Source organism: Mobula birostris, chromosome 7 (genome assembly GCF_030028105.1).
Source record: "Mobula birostris isolate sMobBir1 chromosome 7, sMobBir1.hap1, whole genome shotgun sequence".
Lineage (NCBI taxonomy): Eukaryota > Metazoa > Chordata > Chondrichthyes > Myliobatiformes > Myliobatidae > Mobula > Mobula birostris.
In genome coordinates this window covers 139078918-139096356 of record NC_092376.1, presented here as the reverse complement: position 1 = coordinate 139096356, position 17439 = coordinate 139078918, and the positions used below count along the sequence as shown (strand labels likewise).

The 17439-nt window shown below is 45.1% G+C and overlaps 1 protein-coding gene and 1 long non-coding RNA gene across 4 annotated transcripts in view; one reads left to right on the top strand and one right to left on the bottom strand.

Moving 5' to 3' along the window:
- LOC140200455 (uncharacterized) overlaps nucleotides 1-10565 on the top strand; it is a 48517-nt gene extending 37952 nt beyond the window's left edge. The window contains exons 2-3 of the long non-coding RNA XR_011886625.1: nucleotides 7457-7605; nucleotides 10414-10565. This is a non-coding gene — a long non-coding RNA (uncharacterized lncRNA). The remainder of the gene's footprint in view (nucleotides 1-7456; nucleotides 7606-10413) is intronic.
- A 4715-nt stretch (nucleotides 10566-15280) lies between these two features.
- The window catches only part of LOC140200831 (nuclear factor NF-kappa-B p105 subunit-like), a 46879-nt gene continuing 44720 nt past the window's right edge, over nucleotides 15281-17439 (bottom strand). For all 3 annotated transcript variants that reach the window (XM_072264458.1, XM_072264457.1, XM_072264459.1), the window contains one exon: nucleotides 15281-16089. Coding sequence is in view for 2 of the 3 variants with exons in the window: in XM_072264457.1 (XP_072120558.1) it covers nucleotides 16049-16089 (41 nt within the window). In the remaining variant the exon portion in view is untranslated. The remainder of the gene's footprint in view (nucleotides 16090-17439) is intronic.

Below are 17439 nucleotides of genomic sequence, written 5' to 3'. Positions count from 1 at the left end.
TGCGGCTGTGTTGATTGGCAGCAAGGAGGAGGTGTTATTTCTGATCTCCTCAGACTGTGGTCTTCCACTTAGAACGTTGAGGATCCAGTTGCAGAGGGAGCTACAGAGGCTCAGGTTTTGGAGCTTGTTGATTAGAACTGAGGGTATGATTGTGTTGAATGCTGAACTTTAGTCAATAAACAGCAGCTTAACGTAGGTATTACTATTGTCCAGGTGGTCCAAAGCCAAGTGGAGAGTGAGTGAGATTGCATCCTCCTATTGTGGTGATAGGCAATGGGTTCAGGTCCTTTCTTAGGTAGGAGCTGATTGTAGCCATAGCCAACCTCTCAGAGCACTTCATCATAGTAGATGGGAATTGCACAGGGTGATAGTTTTTGAGGCAGTTCACATTGCTATTGTATGATTATCGCCCTTTTGAAATAAGTGGTAACCTCAAACTGCAGCAGTGAGTTGGTGTCACAACCATGTATTTGGCAGCACAGCAGACACAGCAATTGCACTCATGAATATACACATGTCAGCTAATTATTATTTCATTGTGATAGTATTTAACTCGATTCTTTCCATCATAGCGCTTGTCGAGACTTGAACCCAGGACAGCGCTGCTTCGCTGCCTGCCTGCTTGCATTCAGCCTTGCTTGAGAAATTGGACTGTCGAGTCAACTGGCTCTGAAGACTAGCCTATTTGTTTTATATTCAGTTATTCCTTTCAGCTGCAGTGCAGGCTTCGTTTTCAACTTGAGATTTTCAGTTAACGGCCCTGTTTGGCCAAGCATTTATTGTTTCCTTCTCCCTCTAACTCAGGGGTCCCCAACCTTTTTTGCACCGCAGACCGGTTCAATATTGACAATATTCTTGTGGACTGGCCAACCGGCGGGGGGGGGGGAGGGGTGTTCAAGTAGGGTTAAACTCACCTCAACATGTCTTTTACAGTTAGGGTTGCCAACTTTCTCACTCCCAAATAAGGGACAAAAGTAGCAGTCAAATCCTGGGACACTTGTGTTTACCCCAGGAAAGACTACCATGACCATGAAGCCTTGCGCAGGCACCTGTATGCACATGCGCGTACGTGCCGATTTTTTTCCCCCACAAATCGGTTTTGCCTTCATCTTCCCGACTATACTGTACATACATTATTTCTGCTTTATATAGGCTGTGTATTTATCATATAGTTCCTGCTTTTACTATATGTTAGTGTTATTTATTTTTGGTTTTATGTGTTATTTGGCATGATTTGTTAGGTTACTTTTTGGGTCTGGGAACACTGAAAAATTTTTCCCATCTAAATTAATGGTAATTGCTTCTTCACTTTACACCATTTCGGCATGAAAGGTTTCATAGGAACACTCTACCTTAGCGGGGGAAATACGGGACAAACCAATTTAGCCCAATATACAGGATGTCCCGGCAAATACGGGACAGTTGGCAACCCTATGTTCAAGTTCAACAGTGAGTGACAGGGAATGAGGAAAGGTGCAGCTGACTCATACAGTTTCCTCACGGTCCGGTAGCACATGCTCTGCGGCCCAGTATCGGTCCGTGGCCCGGCGGTTGGGGACCGCTGCTCTAACTGTTCACGTTAAAGTCTGTGAACTATCGACCCACTTCAGTGTCTCTCACTCTGTACTTGGGCCATATCTGAACTTAGTGACAGCACCTCACAAAAATGGACCCAGCAGAGAGAGAGCAGCTGACCTTGGCCATGAGATTCGTTGGTCAGGTAGGAGACAAGCTACAGGCAATGGAATCTGTTCTGAGTGAAGTTACGGAGGCAATGAGACAGATAATCTCGTGCCAACAAGCCCAGTCTCATCTGGAGGAAGAGGTATCATCCTTAGCCACAAAGGTGGAACAGCTCACTGCAGACAATCGGACTCAGGTATCTGCGATTTCTGCACTCACGACCGCCATCCATGAGCTCACTGTGGACAGCCAGCATCAGGTGACAGCCATTAACATTCTTGCCAACGCAATTCAGCAGCCTCTGGCCACCTCAGTTCTACTCCCAGCATCTTGCAGGTCCTCCTTTTCTGCTGCCCCGACAATCTTTGCTACTAATGCTCCCACTCCCATACCCGGACCCGGACCCGGACCAGAGCTAACTCCCGCCTTCGGACCCCCACAGACTCCCACGTCCATTCAGTAATCGAGTATTCCACCGCCAGGCAGATATTCTTGTGATCCTGATGGTTGAAGTAATTTTATTATCCAATGCAAGCTAATATTCCAAGCCCAACCTGGTAGTTTTGGAGATGATGCACAAAAACTGGCGTACATGGTTAATCTTCTGGATGGACTCCACCCAGCCTGTTCAACGCTTTACGGGAGCGCTTTACGGAATGACTGGTCCAGTCATTCCGACATTTCATGATGGAGTTAGGGAGGGTTTTTGATCTTTCAATAAGGGGTCAGGAGGCTGCCCACTGACTCTTGGACCTGTGCCAAGGCAGAGGAATGGTGAGAGCCTATGCAGTTAAATTCTGTACCCTTGCAGCAGAGACGGGTTGGAATGAGAGATCTCTCATCACTGCTTTCCAACATGGACTGAGCGTGTGAATTCACATGAAATCGCTGTCTGGGATGAGCAGGATGGTCTGGAACACATGATTAATCTGGCTGTTCAAGTTGACGACTGGGTGACTGAGTGGTGCAGGGAAAACGTGTTTCAAGCTTCCTACGTCTGATCACCGTCTTTCCTCGCCCACTCTCCCTCCCTCACCACCCAGTACCCAGTTCAAGGAGGAGCCTATGCAAGTAGGGCACAGGCTCCTATCTCAGGAGGAATGAGAGCAGCACTGGAGAACAGATTCCTGCCTCTGTTATGGTGATCCAGGACACTTCCGGGTGGCATGTTCCAAGCGTCCAGTAAAAGGGAATACCCGTCAGCAGGGAGGGGAATCCTGATGGGCCAGTTCTCTCTTCAGTCAGCTTCCCGTAATTCTGTAATGCTCATAGCTTCCTTGTTGTGAAGGTCTCAGACCCATGAACTTAAGGTGTTTATCGACCCTGGTGCAGCTGGGAATCCCATGGACATCTGTCTAGCTCAAAGATGAGGAGTTCTGACTCAGGAATTAAGAGAAAAGATCAACATCAAGGCACTGGATGCTGGGCACCGGCCAGATCCACCTTTCCACCCAACCCCTCCAACTGGTGCTTGAAGGCAACCATCATGAAGAACCATCTTTCTATCTGGTTAATTCACCTGAACTGCTACTGGTACTTGATCTCCCCTGGTTTTCCTGACATAACCCATGGATTGATTGGTCTCTGAAAGTACTCCAAGAGTGGGGACTGGCATGCCTGTCTACCTCTCTGTGTCCAAATCAAGCTCCATTCCATGAATCCCCTCCTATGTCAGCTAAGGATGTGAACCTGTCTGGGATTCCGGTTGAATATGCAGATCTCCTTGAGATTTTCAGTAAAAGAAAGGCCACCACCCTGCCCCCACACTGGCCATACAACTATGCCATAGACCTCCTACCTGGCACTAGTTCTTCCCTGGGCCGGCTTTTTTCCCTCTCTCGTCCTGAAATGGTGGCCATGGAGGAATACATCAAGGAGGCATTGGCCATGGGGTTTATCCATCCGTCAACCTCGCTGGCAGGAACAGGCTTCTTTCTTGTGAGTAAGAAAGATGGCAAAGTCCGTCCCTGCACCAATTACCGGCCCCTGAACAACATCACTGTGAAGAACTGCTACTTCCCCTCTTCCCCTGCTCGTGTCTGCTTTTGAACATCTTCAGGGAGCAACCATATTTTCCAAAATTGATCTGCGCAGTGCTTACAATCTGGTTCAGATAAGAGAAGGGGATGAATGGAAAACAGCTTTCAACACCTCTAATAGCCTCTATGAGTACCTGGTGATGCTTTTTGGTCTGGCCAACTGTATTCCAGGCCTAAGTTAATGATCTGCTCAGGGACATGTTGAATCAGTTTGTGATTGTGTTTTTAAATGACATCCTTATCTATTCCCACTCTCATCAGGAGCATGTCCAGCATGTCTGGAGAGTTCTCAGGCGGTTTCTTGAAAATAACTTGTACGCCAAGCCCGAAAAATGTGAATTCCATAAAGACCAGGTGTCGTATTTGGGCTATATACTTATCCCATTTAGTGTTCAAATGGACCCTAGTAAGGTTCAGGCAGTTACAGAGAGGCCCAAACCATTTACAGTCAAACGGATATGGCACTTCATGAGGTTTGTGAACTTTTATTGCCACTTCATCCAGAATTTCAGCTTTATCGCGGCTCCAATTAATGCACTCTCCTGGAAGACCTCAACAGTATTCCATTGGATGGACGATGCCGACCAAGCATTTTCAGAGTTAAAGTGACCTTTCACCACTGCCCCACTGCTGCAACACCCAGACCCGTCACAGCCATCCATTGTCGAGGTGGATGCATCCAATGTCAGCATTGGAGCTGTCCTCTCTCAGTGCTCATCTGCGGATAGCCGGCTGCACTCTTGTGCCTTTCTTTCCCATTGTTTGACTCTGGTCGAGAGGAATTACAATGTTGGGAACTGGGAACTTCTGGCTGTCAAGGAGGCCCTGTGACACTGGCTGGAGGGGGCAGAGCTTCCATTCTTGGTCTGGACAGATCACAAGAACCTCTCCTACATTCAAGATGCAAAGAGAGTCAACTCCTGTCAAGCCCAGTGGGCTCTTTTCTTCACATGATTCAATTTTATCCTCACCTATCGTCCCGGCAGCGAGAATAATAAGGTCGATGCTCTCTCGCGGCAGTTCGACGGATCTGAGGACAATGCCGATCCAGAGCCTATTCTTCTTCATTCATGTATTGCTGCTCCGGTGATCTGGGGAATAGAGGCAGAGGTGAGGGCTGCCCAATAGTCAGACACAGGCCCGGATGGGGGACCTCCCCACCAGCTGCTTGTCCCTGCAGCGGTGTTTTCCAAAATGTTAGAATGAGGTCACTCCTCCTGTCTGGCTGGACATCCAGGAATTCAACGGACCCAGAAGTTTATAAAGAGACAATTTTGGTGGCCATCTGTGTCCCAAGGTGTCCACAACTTTGTATCTGCCTGTCCCACCTGCACTTGCAACAAGACATAGTGCCAGCATCCTGCAGGTTTATTATGTCCACTACCTGTGCCCCACCGCCCCTGGTTGCACGTCTCAGTCGATTTCATCACTGGGATGCCCGTCTAACGGAAACACCACCATTTTGGTCATTGTGGATCGACTTTCCAAGGCTACTGACTGCATTGCCCTTCCCAAAATCTCATTGGCTCGTGAGACTGCTACACTCATAGTTCAACATGTGTTCAGGCTTCATGGCTTTCCTCAGACATAGAACATAGAACATCGTGAACCACAGTTCACTTCCTGCTTTTGGAAGGCTTTCTGCTGTATTGCCGGAGCCATGGCCAGCCTCTCGTCTGGTTCCATCTCCAATGCAATGGTCAGAATGAGTGAGTGAACTAGTAGTTGGAGACAACCCTGCGCTGTCTTGCCTCTTCCAACCCCACGTTCTGGAGCTCCCAATTAGTTTGGGCAGAGATTGCCCCCAATAACCTCCAGTCATCCTCCACCGGAAGATGGATGCCAGAAGGGATTCCAGCCCCCGCTGTTTCCTGATCAGGAGATTGACATAGGAGTTCCCGCTGCTGAACAGCTCATCCAGCGCTACAGGCGCACCTGGAGACAAGTCAGGGTTTCTCTGCTGCACGCCCAGAAACAACATTCCCAGCAGGCTGATCAACTCCGTCGACAGGTAAGGCCATTCAAGTCCGGAGGGGAGATCTGGTTGGCATCAAGGGACCTCCCCCTGAACGTCGAGAGCCACAAATTGGTACCACACTACGTGGGACCGTTTGTAGTGGAAAAGGCTGTCAACAAGGCACTTGACTCTGGATGCATCTACCAGCATCACTGACTGAGCCAGTATTCCATGTTTCCCAGCTCAAGCCAGTTACTACCTCTCCCCTGGTCCCAGTCACCCCTCCTCCCCCTCCTCCCCGCCTGGTAGATGGTTCCCTTGCCTATATGGTGCGGCACCTCCTGGCATCTCACCAGGTACATGGTAAACTCCAGTACCTTGTGGATTGGGAAGGGTATGGTGTAGAAGAATATACTTGGATACTAGCGAAGGACATCTTGGAAAAGTCCCTCATCCGGGACTTCCAGTGGACACAAGTTTGTGGCTCAGGGGCTGCCCTGACACAACCACAGATTCAGCAGCGCAGCAGATACGGGAATTGTGCTCATGAATATGCACATGTCAGCTAATTATTATTTCATTGTGATAGTATTTAACTCAATTCTTTCCGTCGCAGTGTTTGTCGAAACTTGAACCCAGTACAGCAACGCTTTGCTGCCGACTTGTATTCGGCCTTGCCTGAGAAATTGGACTGTCGAGTCAACTGACTCTGAAGACTAGCAGTATTCATTTAATATTTAGATGCTCTTTTCAGCCGCAGTGTAGGCTTCGTTTCCCATTTGAGAGTTTTAGTTAATGGCCCTGTTTGGCCTAGCGTTTATTGTACATATAATAAAAGTTTAAGAAGTACAGTATAACATCACTGGCACTCAATACATAGTGAGACCTGGCTGATAGCAGGGAGCTCAGTAATCTTATAGCCTGGGTGAAAGACGCCGTTTCCCATCCTAACAGTTCTTGTCCTCATGCTGTGGTACCTCCTGTCTGATGGTAGGGTGCCAAAGAGATATTTGGATGGGTGGGAGGCATCACTGACAATGTTAAGGGCCCTGCATATGCAGCACTCCTGAACTAAACTTTAATTTTTAGAAAGAGATGGCAGTGCCAGCTCCAGCAGTCAAACGGCAGCTCAAAGAACACTGAGGCTGTCTACAAGAAGGGTCAGAGCTGTCTCTATTTCCTGAGGAGACTGAGGTCCTTTAACATCTGCTGGACAATGCTGAGGATGTTCTATGAGTCTGTGGTGGCCAGTGCTATCATGTTTGCTGTTGTGTGCTGGGGCAGCAGGCTGAAGGTAGCAGACACCAACAGAATAAACAAACTCATTCATAAGGCCAGTGATGTTGTGGGGATGGAACTGGACTCTCTCACGGTGGTGTCTGAAAAGAGGATGTTGTCCAAGTTGCATGCCATCTTGGTCAATGTCTCCCATACACTACATAATGTACTGGGTGGGCACAGGAGTACATTCAGCCAGAGACTCATTCCACCGAGATGCAGCACAGTGTGTCATAGGAAGTCATTCCTGCCTGTGACCATCAAACTTTACAACTCCTCCCTTGGAGGGTCAGACACCCTGAGCCAATAGGCTGGTCCTGGACTTATTTCATAATTTCCTGGCATAATTTACATATTACTATTTAACTATTTATGGTTCTATTACTATTTATTATTTATGGGCAACTGTAATGAAAACCAATTTCCCCCGGGATCAATAAAGTATGACTATGGCTATGACTATGACTATTATTTGATCAGTGCACCTGTCCTTTTGCAGCTTCTGGCAGCGGTAGAGGAGTTTAGAGTGGCACACCTCATGAGGGAAGAATCCGGGCACCTGAGGACTGCAGTCAGGATGGGAAGGTGTTGTCTCAAGCCCAGGTCGAGTCAATTCAGTAGCCCTGTCTTAGAGGCGTCTGATGAGAGGTGGGTATTTGGAAAAAAGATCTTAGATCAGCACACTGAATTTCTTACAGCAGTGTCAAACCTAGTTATCATGCGAGGATTTAGTGGAGTTCACGTCCACACACTCTCAGGAGCAGGTACATTGTGATTTTGGAATTGATTTCCACTTCTGTGCCAAGTGAGGGCAATGCCAAGGAAACACAGCAGCTGAGCAAGCAATTTTCTGCCTCCACTGAGACAGGGTTTCAGTCTGATGGAGCTTGCAGCAGACTGGTTCTTCGGGACAGCAGCTTGTTGCTCTGCAAGACATCGGTGCTGGTAGCTGGGACTGCATTCCATGCTATATTTACCAGAATTGGCAGGATTCAAGGGCCACGATAATGTGCAGTCTGTGTGTTGTTTGCCTGGTACCCCGAGAGCGCATGGGAACTGACCCCAGCAGCTGCTGCCTCTCCTCCACTGATCTCACCAGTTTGCCAGGCTTGCTTCCCCAAACGGCAAGGGGCAAGCACACCACCTTGCAGTGTGAGGCTGGCCCATCGAAGGCTGGAGCTTATCTTGGGCATTCTGAAGGGCATACGTAACTCAGAGTCAAGAATAGAACCAATTCTGCAGCAGCAAGATGATGGCCATGAGGGAGGCACTGTGATATGCAGGCGGGAAAGCACAACAACCAAGCAATACTAATGGTGGGTGAACTGATTTTTTTAAAGCAAGCTTCAAATATGTTGTTCCCTTTGTGCAATTTATGAAGCTGTTTAAATTAGCTGACTACAGATGCTGAAGCTCCTGCAGTTCTTTGTCCTTGCTTAAACAAGGTAAATCAACCAAAGGCATTAGAGTGTTGCTGCTGATAAACTTCAAAGTACAAGATGAAAGCCTACACGAATGTACACAATTGTCACGCAGCAACAAACTGCTATTGGTACCTGTGCTCATAGGAGTTGCAGGGTAATACTACAATCCAACAATCTCCTCTGCATAGTTCACAGACAAGAGAAAGTCTGTAGATGCTGGAAATCTGCGCAACACACACAAAATGCTGGAGGAACTCAGCATGCCAAGCAGCATCAATGGAACAAAGTATAGTCGGCATTTTGGGCTAAAACCCTTCAGCAGGACTGGAGAAAAAAAGCTGAGGAGTAGATTTGAAAGGTGTGGGGAGGGAAGAGAGAAACGCCAGGCAATAGGTGAAACTTGGAGGTGGGAGGGATGAAGCAAAGAGCTAGGAAGTTGATTGATGAAAGAGACAGAAGGCCATGGAAGAAAGAAGAGAGGGAGTGGGGGTTAGAGTACCAGAGGGAGGCGATGGATGGACATATCGCAATGGGAATGGAAAGTGGAATTAAAATGGGTGGGCACTGGGAGATCCCGCTTGTTCTGGCAGACGAAGCATAGATGCTTGGCAAAGCGGTCTCCCAATCTCTGTTAGGTTCACTGATATACAAGGGGCCACACTGGGACCACCGAACACAGTATATGACCCCAACAGACTCACAGGTGAAATGTCACCTCACCTGGAAGGATTGTTTGGGGCCCTGAATGGTAGTGAGGGAGGAGGTGTAGGGGCAGGTGTAGCACTTGTTCTGCTTGTAAGGATAAGTGACAGGAGGGACGAATGGATAAGGGAGTCACGTAGGGGGTGATCCCTGCAGAAAGCTGGGAGTGGGGTGGGGGAGGAGGGAAAGATGTGTTTGGTGGTGGGATGGTGGTAGAAGTTTCAAAGAATTATGTGCTGGCTGCAGAGACTGGTCGGGTGGTGGGTGAGGACACAGGAAATGTGGATATTGGGAGTTATCCTGTTGGGATAACTGGGAGTTATACTGTATTGGAACCATTCTACAACCTGTGATCCAGTGAGCCACATAATTAGGGAAGATTGAGGATTTGTATTAAGTCCTGGGGAAGTGGATCAACCTTATAAAGATGTGATAACTGAAAATGCAGAAGGAGAGCTCAGTAGAAAGGTATTAACATGGGAAATGATGGATTTTTCCAGGAAGGGATAGATGATGTAATTCCAGGAGTATGTTGATTAAAACATGTAAGATCTTCAAGTGCCGTGACTGAGTGGATGTGGAGAGGATGCGTTTGTTCTGGGAGAATCTAAAGATGGAGTTCACTATTTAAGCTGAAGAGGATTTCCATTTAAGACACAGCCCAGGAGAAATTTCAGAGGTTTGTTTATCTTTGGAAGACTCCTCTTCAAAGAGCACTGGAAGTAGAATATTTTTAAGGCAGAGATAGATTCTTGATAAAGAAAGAAGGGAAATTTACCAGGTCAGATGAGAATGGAGAGTTATCATTACAATCAGATCACCCTTCAACTTATAAATGATAGAGCTGGCTTGAGATGCTAAGTGACTTACTCAAGCACCTAATTCATCTATTCAGAGGTATCTTAGTAACATTAAAATTTTACTCTGATTGGTTTCATTATCTGTTCGCCATTGAGTACATTTACATGGACTACGGCCACGAGAGAAAGAATCCGTCATCAAAGATGTCCACCATCCAGGCTATGCTTTCCTCTCACTCCTACCATCGAACAAGAGGTACAGAAGCCTTAGATCCCACACCAACAGGTTCAGGAACAATTATTACCTTACAGCCATCAGGCTCCTGAACCAGCATGGATAACTTCATTCACCACTGCTCTGAACTGACTCTACAAACTACAGACTCAATTTCAAGGACTCCTTACAACTCAAGTTTTCAGTATTATTTTTATTTGCTCAGTTTTTCTTTTGCACATTGATTGACAGGCTTTGTTTGTGTATAGCTTTTCATAAAATTCCATAGTATTTCTTTTTTTATTTGGAAATACAGCATGAAACAGGCCCATCCAGCCCACCGAGCCCCTCTGTACAGCAACCAACTGATTTAACTCGAGCTTAATCACAGGACAATCTACAATGACCAGTACATTTTCGACTGTGGGAGGAAACTGGAAAAGCCAAAGGAAACCACACACACATGGGAAGGACATACAAACTTGCTTACAGCGGATTCCGGAATTGAATTCTGACTCTGACACCCCAAGCTGTAATAGCATTGTGCTAACTGCTCTGCTACTATTTTACCCATAAATGCCTGCAAGAAAATGAATCTCAAGGTAGTATATGATGCTTATTTTAATAGTTAATTTACTTTGAACTTTGAATTTGAACACTGTCTAGCATCCTGGATCTGTCCCAATACAATAATTTGGCATCAATACCATTCAAGCAACAGGCTTAATAAACCAGTTTTTCATTCCATACTTCCTGCCACCTTGCCCTGTAAAGATGATACCTTGCCTTGAGGTATCATCTTTATTGATAATTCAACATATTTAGTGAATTGTAATTTTAATTGTAATTGTAGCCTTGAACTCCAGGCCGGGTCTTTATGTGCTGCTGTTGTGACTCCCGTCTCCCCTTCCCCCACCACTACTCCGCAGCCCCGTCTTCCTCAGATCCCACCGTCAACTCCTGGGCCCTCAGAGGCTCCACCTTTCTCTCACCCCAACCCTCCCCTCTCCACTGACACCCCCATCCTCCCCCCTCCCCCCTCTGATCCCAGCTCTCATCCGTGCCGGATCTTTACCATCCCCTTCAACTGTCGGAGGCAGAACGCTCTGTTCTCAGTAAGGGCCTTACGTTTGTCCCCCTTTGCCCACACCTCAGCGAGTTCCGCGTTCGCCATGATGCGGAACTTTTCTTCCGCCGTCTCCGTCTCCGAGCCTACTTCTTCGGCAAGGACTCTTCCACCCCCACCGATGACCCCTTCTCCCGTCTTCAACCCTCCTCTTCTTCATGGACACCCCGCTCTGGTCTTCTGCCTGCTCTGGATCTCTTTATCGCTAACTGCCGACGGGACATCAACCGTCTCGACTTCACCGCACCTTGTCCCCATTCCAACCTCACTCCTTCGGAACGCTCTGCTCTCCACTCCCTCTGCACTAATCCTAATCTTATTATTAAACCCGCTGATAAGGGGGTACTGTTGTAGTCTGGCGTACTCACCTCTACCTTACCGAGGCACAGCGACAACTCGCGGATACCTCCTCTTATTTACCCCTCGATCGTGACCCCACTAAGGAGCACCAGGCCATTGTCTCCCACACTATCACCAATCTGCTCAGGGGATCTCCCATCCACTGCTACCACCCTTATAGTTCCCACACCCCGCACTTCCCGTTTCTACCTCCTACCCAAGATCCACAAACCTGCCTGTCCTGGCCGACCTATTGTCTCAGCTTGCTCCTGCCCCACTGAACTCGTTTCTGCATACCTCGACACAGTTTTATCACCCCTTGTTCAATCCCTTCCGACCTACGTTCGTGACACTTCTCACGCTCTTAAACTTTTCGATGATTTTAAGTTCCCTGGCCTCCACCGCTTTATTTTCACCATGGATGTCCAGTCCTTATATACTTCCATCCCCCATCAGGAAGGTATCAAAGCTCTACGCTTCTTTTTGGATTCCAGACCTAATCAGTTCCCCTCTACCACCACTCTGTCTAGCGGAATTAGTCCTTACTCTTAATAATTTCTCCTTTGGCTCCTCCCACTTCCTCCAATCTAAAGGTGTAGCTATGGGCACCCGTATGGGTCCTAGCTATGCCTGCCTTTTTGTTGGCATTGTGGAACAATCTATGTTCCGTGCCTATTCTGGTATCTGTCCCCCACTTTTCCTTCGCTACATCGACGACTGCATTGGCGCTGCTTCCTGCACGCATGCAGAACTCATTGACTTTATTAACTTTGCCTCCAACTTTCACCCTGCCCTCAAGTTTACCTGGTCCATTTCCGACACCTCCCTCCCCTTTCTAGGTCTTTCTGTCTCTGTCTCTGGAGACAGCTTATCCACTGATGTCTACTATAAGCCTACTGACTCTCACTGCTATCTGGACTATTCCTCTTCTCACCCTGTCTCTTGCAAAAACGCCATCCCCTTCTCGCAATTCCTCCGTCTCCGCCGCATCTGCTCTCAGGATGAGGCTTTTCATTCTAGGACGAGGGAGATGTCTTCCTTTTTTAAAGAAAGGGGCTTCCCTTCCTCCACTACCAACTCTGCTCTTAAACACATCTCCCCCATTTCACGTACATCTGCTCTCACTCCATCCTCCCGCCACCCCACTAGGAATAGGGTTCCCCTGGTCCTCACCTACCACCCCACCAGCCTCCGGGTCCAACATATTATTCTCTGTAACTTCCGCCACATCCAACGGGATCCCACCACTAAGCACATCTTTCCCTCTCCCCCCCCCTGCATTCCGCAGGGATCGCTCTCTACGCAACTCCCTTGTCCATTCGTCCCCCCCATCCCTCCCCACTGATCTCCCTCCTGGCACTTATCCATGTAAGCGGAACAAGTGCTACACATGCCCTTACGCTTCCTCCCTTACCACCATTCAGGGCCCCAAACAGTCCTTCAAGGTGAGGCAACACTTCACCTGTGAGTCGACTGGGGTGATATACTGCTTCCGGTGCTCCCGATGTGGCCTTTTATATATTGGCGAGACCCGACGCAGACTGGGAGACCACTTTGCTGAACATCTACGCTCTGTCCGCCAGAGAAAGCAGGATCTCCCAGTGGCCACACATTTTAATTCCACATCCCATTCCCATTCTGACATGTCTATCCACGGCCTCCTCTACTGTAAAGATGAAGCCACACTCAGGTTGGAGGAACAACACCTTATATTCCGTCTGGGTAGCCTCCAACCTGATGGTATGAACATCGACTTCTCTAACTTCTGCTAATGCCCCATCTCCCCCTCGTACCCCATCTGTTACTTATTTTTATGCACACATTCTTTCTCTCACTCTCCTTTTTCTCCCTCTGTCCCCCTGAATATACCTCTTGCCCATCCTCTGGGTCCCCCCCCCCCCTTGTCCTTCTTCCCGGACCTCCTGTCCCATGATCCTCTCGTATCCCTTTTGCCAATCACCTGTCCAGCTCTTGGCTCCATCCCTCCCCCTCCTGTCTTCTCCTATCATTTTGGATCTCCCCCTCCCCCTCCAACTTTCAAATTCCTTACTCACTCTTCCTTCAGTTAGTCCTGACGAAGGGTCTCGGCCTGAAACGTCGACTGCACCTCTTCCTACAGATGCTGCCTGGCCTGCTGCATTCACCAGCAACTTTGATGTGTGTTAGTGAATTGTAACATTGTTTTAAAAGGATCAAAGAAATATACCAAGTGACAACTTACCACAGGCTTAAAACAGATAAAGTGAAACTGTTTTCGGGAAAGTCTTTTGAAAAGGTATATTTGTATTAATAGAATTTCTATATACAAATATAGAAACAGATAAAGAACAAGGATACACTTGATTCTAGCATATCTTTGGCTTTAAGACTGTTCCTATATTCTACAATTATAAGATGCTCAAAGAAATAAAATGAACTCACATGCTTGAAAACTTAGCAGATGTCCATAATATTGTTCTAATGAAATTTAAAACAATCTCAATAAACATAGAAGTATTCACTGAACAAATTTGTTAGCACACATTTACTCAAGTATATTAATTTCTATACAAAATATTTAATTTCATTTAGAATCAAAGCTATTAGGAAGATATTAGCTTTCTGTCAATCATTGGGACTAGATAGCTGAAGACTCTGAAATCCCTATATAAATTTTATTACTTCTATACTCTGTTCCTTCCTTTCAACATAGTATTCCTTGAAACTTTCCTCTTTGAGCAAGCCTAATATTTCCGTATGTAGCTTGGTGAAAATTGACGGTTGACAATGTTCCTTAAGTGTCTTGAGAAGCGTTGCTATGATCAAAGTGCTACATTTGTGAAAGTATTTCATAAATTAAATGATGTTGATATAGATATAAATAGTTTCAAACTCGTGTGAGAGCACATCTCGCACAGCCTCTCACGGTCCCAGAATAATCAAAAAAGCTCACCTATGCCTCTACTTTCTGAGCTGGAATATGCATATCAATACTCAAGTCCTTCTACAGATGCGTGGTAGAGAGCATCCTAACAAACTGGTGTGGAAACTGCACAGCGGTAGACAGGAAAGTTCTACAATAGATAATCAAAGCTACATCACCCACCATCAGGATACAGAAAGGTGCCCGACAAAGGCCCTTTCAGGAGAAAGGATCATGAAGTATTTTACTCACCCTGCTTGTGGATTGTTTGTCCAACTCCCATCAGGGAGGAAGGTATGTAGCATCTACACCAGGACAACGAGACTGAAAACAGTTACTTTCCCAAGCAGTAAAGCTGATCAATACCTCCACCCACTAACCCATCCCACCACTACCTTATCATTTCTTGTTAGAGTCACCTTATGTACAGGCACTCCTGTGCCTCACATCACTTTATGGAGGTACTTTACAGTCAATCTATTTTATGTATTTATATTTATTGTGTTTTTACTTATTGAGTTCTTTATCTTAATGTGTTCAGTCTTGTGTTGCATCAGATCTGGAGTAACAAATATTTTATTCTCCTTTACACTTCTGGACTGGAGCTGACATTAAACAATCTTGAATGTTGAGATACATATACAAGTTGCTCTTCATTTTCAATCTAAATATCACATGAACAATGCAAGTGTTCGGATCCTGATCAATTGAATGCTTTGCAACTAATAGTAAATAAAGTAGGAAATCCAACAATTTCAGGGAACTAATGCTTTTATTTTTTGACGATTGACATAATTTATGATACATGTGTATTAATATACAATAAATGTCTACTTTTTTGGAATAGTAGAAAATCTTTTGCACGCTAGGTCTAGTTTACATGTATTAATCTAACTCAGCTAAGCATAATACCATTATAATTAAATGAAGCACAATAAATTATGATAGATGAGGTGGTCAAAATCGAGTTTGATATACAAGGTATTAATTGAATATTTTATGTACTTAAATTATCTTTTAATAAATTCTACCATTGGAACTTAAAAGTTTTGTGCAATTACACAATCAGAAATTAAAATGTACATTTGCTCCTCAAATCAAGTTTACACTGAAAATTCATAGATTATTATACACAAAAAATAAAGAAGCAGCATTTGCAGTGGATGTTCCATATTCCAAGTTTTTCCATGAGTAACAAATGGAGTTTGCAGAGGTAGCGATTTCAAGAACTTTATCTACACTTTTTAATTGATGATTTTAAAGAAGCATATCACAATTTACCATAGTGACTCATGTAATATCAGTCTTGGATCTTAATTACACAATAATTCATTTTTTATATAACATTTATTTATTATTTTGTTACATAATCATAAATATCTCTTTAAAATTCAGAAACATAATAGAGAATAATCCTTGAATTCATAGGTTTCATCTGCATATTTAACTATATAGTAAAACATTACTATAACAATTCTCTTTTAGCCTTGTACAGTTTTTATATATTATTCCTGGTATCTTGTGTTGTTGCCATGTGATTGAAAACAACCAGTGTCTTTTCTTATTTCCCCATCACCTGGCAACTCAAATGTTCGAAAATTGGACAATTGGAGAAAATTGTAAACCTGCAGATAAAACATAAAAGTAAGCTCAATTTGAATTTGCAAGGATAAAGTAACCTACGATAGCTACTAATAACACTAAAGCAAGAACTTTGAGAAAACGTTAAAGGATTTAAAATTTTAAAGCATAGTAATATAATTGAGTAGATAAATGCAAGTCATGCAGATGTTTGTTGAAAAATGTTAGTTATTGATGATCTAAAATGTATGATGTACAGTCTTGTGTGAATTGCTGTAACTGTGCAATGTTCATTGTACAGTATTATGAAATGGCTACCATTAAATTTAGAGAAGATTCACAATCAGGTGGTAGAAAAACAAAAGAGAAACTATTTATGGTGGAGAGCAGAACCTAAATCCAAAGCCTAGATCATTTGCCATCAATTTTTAATGTGCATGTCATATATAAAGGTGATTAAATCTTCATTTAAGTTAATCCAGTGATCATTTTAGGATGAGGTAACACCCATCGGGAAGTTTTCATGCCTAATCACATGAGTCAGGCTGACACCTTTCTGGATTCATACCTGCATCTAATGAAGTCACTATTTATGTAACACCTAGTTCCACTTTCATTGGCATAGAATACTCTGATGACTATTGTTGAACAGTCTTAGTGCATTGGGTTACTTTGAGGTGTTCTTCATTTTTCTTTTCATTCTTTCAGGAAATAGGTACTGCTGTCAAGACCAGCACCTATTGCTGATCCCTACTTATGTTTAATAAGGTAGCAGTGTTGGTTCCAAGTGATGCTGTCCACACTCTGCCAACACTATTTAGTTCATCAGCGATCAAGCCAGAGAGCCCAGATCAAATGGAATAATTTGCAAAACCACTCGCACTAATCACAATCCATCAATTAATAAATTCTTGAGTCAGTTGTTGAAGTGGATTGCTGGAACTGTTTGCATAGTAAGCAGCTCACTTTTACATCTCTTGTGAGGGATTAAAATATATCTCTGCATTGGAAAGTGGGTAGGGATACTCACATCGGGTTGAGGCAACTGAGTTCATCTCCTACCAGGCTCTTAAATGTTGGCTCTCATGAGTTTCCTGGGCCAGCTGACACACAGAAATGCCATCCCAATATTGCCTCACAAATGAGACTGTCAGACCTCTATCATGACACCTAGCAGCTCTATCCCTCCTCCCACGACATACAAATACCCGGCTATTACCCTTTATGATTACCAAGCAAAAACTGTCACCAGATGTCTGTCGGGCTATGTGGGTTTTTAGGTGCAAACTATTCTAGAATGACTTCCTATGTCTTTTTGGCAATTTTCACCCTTTTTTTGCAAAACAGTCTTACAGTTTTATGCCGGTGAAGTTGAGCACACCAGAAAATTTGTG